Raw genomic sequence first — 2,585 nt, 5'->3', positions numbered from 1 at the left:
GTGCATGATTACATTGCTCCGCCCATCAAAAAGTCACCTGCCCGAATATATCGGCCATCGTCATTTATTGGACTGATGAATGTCGGTTAGAAAAATGTGACAAATCGCCCAAAGTGGGGAATGCGTGCAAGTCATGCCCGCTCATGTGAAGTGTAACCGAAGTGTAACTGAGTGCAGTCTGATCAGATTTAGTCGCAGTTCAGCCTCCGACCTTCAACAGCCGTTGTCTTTGCTCTGTCCAAACACACTGGGAAGTTTCAGAAAGAAAAGAATAAAAGAGCTAAGAACATCTTTTTTGGTTTTATTAGAAATCCTCACACATGGATGGAAGAATGTTGGATCCAAATATGAGAACAATTTGAGGTTTCCTGTCTTTGACTTTTTACATTTCCATGTTGTTTCTTTCCACGTTACAGGGTTTGAAAAGGAACACGTCCAGTAAGTATCAGCTTCATCACCTCAGGCCAAGCTCGCTTTTTACAAGTGACAAATTAGGAGGATGTGATGTAAGATTAACGTAAATACATTTCATTTTGGGAGCAGGTGAAGAGATTGCCAGACCGAGACGCGTCGTCCCTCCTGCACCCGCCGTGGCCCCCACACCAGCTCCAGCACCACAGCCCCCCAGGTGTGTATCTCGGTGTCGCTGCTCGTCCTTTCTCCTGCCTTTGGATCACACTTCAGTCCCGAAAAGTTTTGTGCAGTTGGTCTCTATTTTAGCTTTTTGCTCGTTCCACGACACTGACGCGTTCATTTTAATTATACTTTTCTTGATGTTTTAGTCAGCGGTGTCAGTAACAAGAGGCACAATCGCTGTATCATCATGCATAAAATGTCGACATTTGGAAACTGCACCATACGTTGGCGAGGTTTTTGTTATCTTCAATATTTTCTTTGCTTATTAACTGCAGGCTTAAACTGTGGCATGCCACATGAAAAATAGTGTAGTAAGAGGAACTGTCTTTGGGTTGCTTTTGATCTTTTTGCCATCTCGTTAAATAATTCCAGACAAAAACTGTCCTCTAAAGCCAGACAGTCCTTTGCAGACCTGCCACTGTATCGACACAAAAACTCCACGCCGTGCAAACCTGGTTTTCATATCTATTGCGCTGAAGACGAGGTCTTTTTATGTTTAAGTGTGCGTTTGTTGGTTGTTGTTTGGCTGCGGTGTTTGGTGTGTTGGTTGCAGCCTCGGTACAGTGAATATGAGGTATTTGTATTTTCTGCAGATGCGATTGAGCCACAGTCACTTTCTCTTTCTGTAATGCTAAAAGACAAATGTTAAAAGTCAGTTGTTTTTATTCTGCCCCCAAAACCATCCCATTAGCTGTTCTCGTCATTCTTCCTGTCGTTGTTTATGCTCCTGCCAGACTTTGAAAATGACACATTTGTAATATTGTTGGGAAGATTTGAGCGGAAAGGGGAGCTGCAGCCTGATCAGACGACATGCAACGAGACGATGCACTCTGACTGTTGTAGCTGTAACTGTTTGCTGCTAACAGTTTCTTCTGTATTGTCCTGTTTTTTCTGTCGCAGCAATCAGCAAACACCAGTCTCTGAAGACACCACAGGCTTATTTGGGCCTCCTTTAGAAACAGCCTTTGGAGAACAGAAAACTGAAGGTAACCCTCTGTGTCTTTGTCTGTATCGGCTCTTTGAATATGTTTCTGTTGATGCTTTGCTGTCAAAGTATGTTAGCAGTATGATGAAAAACACACAAACACACACTTGTTGTCTGTGTGAGGCTTCCAGCTAGTTTTGGATGTCTTTGTTGAGGGTGTGGTTGACGGCAGTCCTCCGAGGTCGTGCTCTTTTGCACAGTGAAACTCGTTCATATGCAGATTCTGCCGTCACCTGCTCACATCCAGCCCTGCAGGATTTTATGATGCAGACTGTGGATGAGCTCTTAGCTCTTACGCAACTGCCGTGTCAGGCGTAAGTAACATCAGCTTGACACAAATTCCCTTCACATTAATTCAGACAAGTAGAAAAGCTCTGCCTCTGGCACTTTGAACTGGTAATGTTTCACTTTTTTCCCAGTAAATACTAGTTTCATTAAGATCCTCTTAAGGTCAGTTAGAGATTCTCTGTGTAATTTGACGCAATTCAGTAGCGTCAGATGTGCCGTTAAGTTGAATCGTTGTCTTTGTGAAGCTGCTGGAGTGTAGACGGGATGTGTTGCAGGTTTGTTGCATCACACTGCATCCATCCTTTTTTAGCTTATTAGCTGGTGTATTTTTTTCGGATGTCTTTTTTATATGCAATTATAAAAGCGAATATTATATAGTAGCACTGAACCGAGTGCGTGTTCTTGTGTTGACACATTGTGATTGCAGTTTTTACTGACGTTCTCATCTGTAGCTGTGTCCCAAAACGTCGGCTGCATCCTCCGGAGGCCGCATTTGAAGGCCGATTACGTCGACGAAGGCTGTCCCAATCCGTCGACTCCTTTAAATACAGCCGACAAATGCGTCCTTCATTTCCCCAAATTTGAAGGGTGGGTCGGGTGTGTCCTTCGTGGCCCACCATATCCCAGAATTCATAGCGCGGCCCAGCCAAATTTCAGCTGCCAACAATGGCGGCCG

The 2,585-nt window shown here is 44.1% G+C and overlaps 1 protein-coding gene across 6 annotated transcripts in view; it reads left to right on the top strand.

Moving 5' to 3' along the window:
• sgip1a (SH3GL interacting endocytic adaptor 1a) overlaps positions 1 to 2,585 on the top strand; it is a 77,480-nt gene that overhangs the window by 59,148 nt on the left and 15,747 nt on the right. For 5 of the 6 annotated variants that reach the window (XM_013910876.1, XM_013910875.1, XM_013910878.1 and 2 more), the window contains 3 exons: positions 417 to 438; positions 541 to 628; positions 1,537 to 1,622. In XM_013910876.1, the coding sequence (XP_013766330.1) occupies positions 417 to 438; positions 541 to 628; positions 1,537 to 1,622 (196 nt within the window). The remainder of the gene's footprint in view (positions 1 to 416; positions 439 to 540; positions 629 to 1,536; positions 1,623 to 2,585) is intronic. The other variant, XM_013910874.1, reaches the window with a different exon arrangement.

Source organism: Pundamilia nyererei, unplaced genomic scaffold (genome assembly GCF_000239375.1).
Source record: "Pundamilia nyererei isolate P.nyererei 1_Seehausen unplaced genomic scaffold, PunNye1.0 scaffold00050, whole genome shotgun sequence".
NCBI lineage: Eukaryota > Metazoa > Chordata > Actinopteri > Cichliformes > Cichlidae > Pundamilia > Pundamilia nyererei.
The sequence above is the reverse complement of the archived record's forward strand: the minus strand, read 5'-3'. Positions and strand labels throughout refer to the sequence as shown.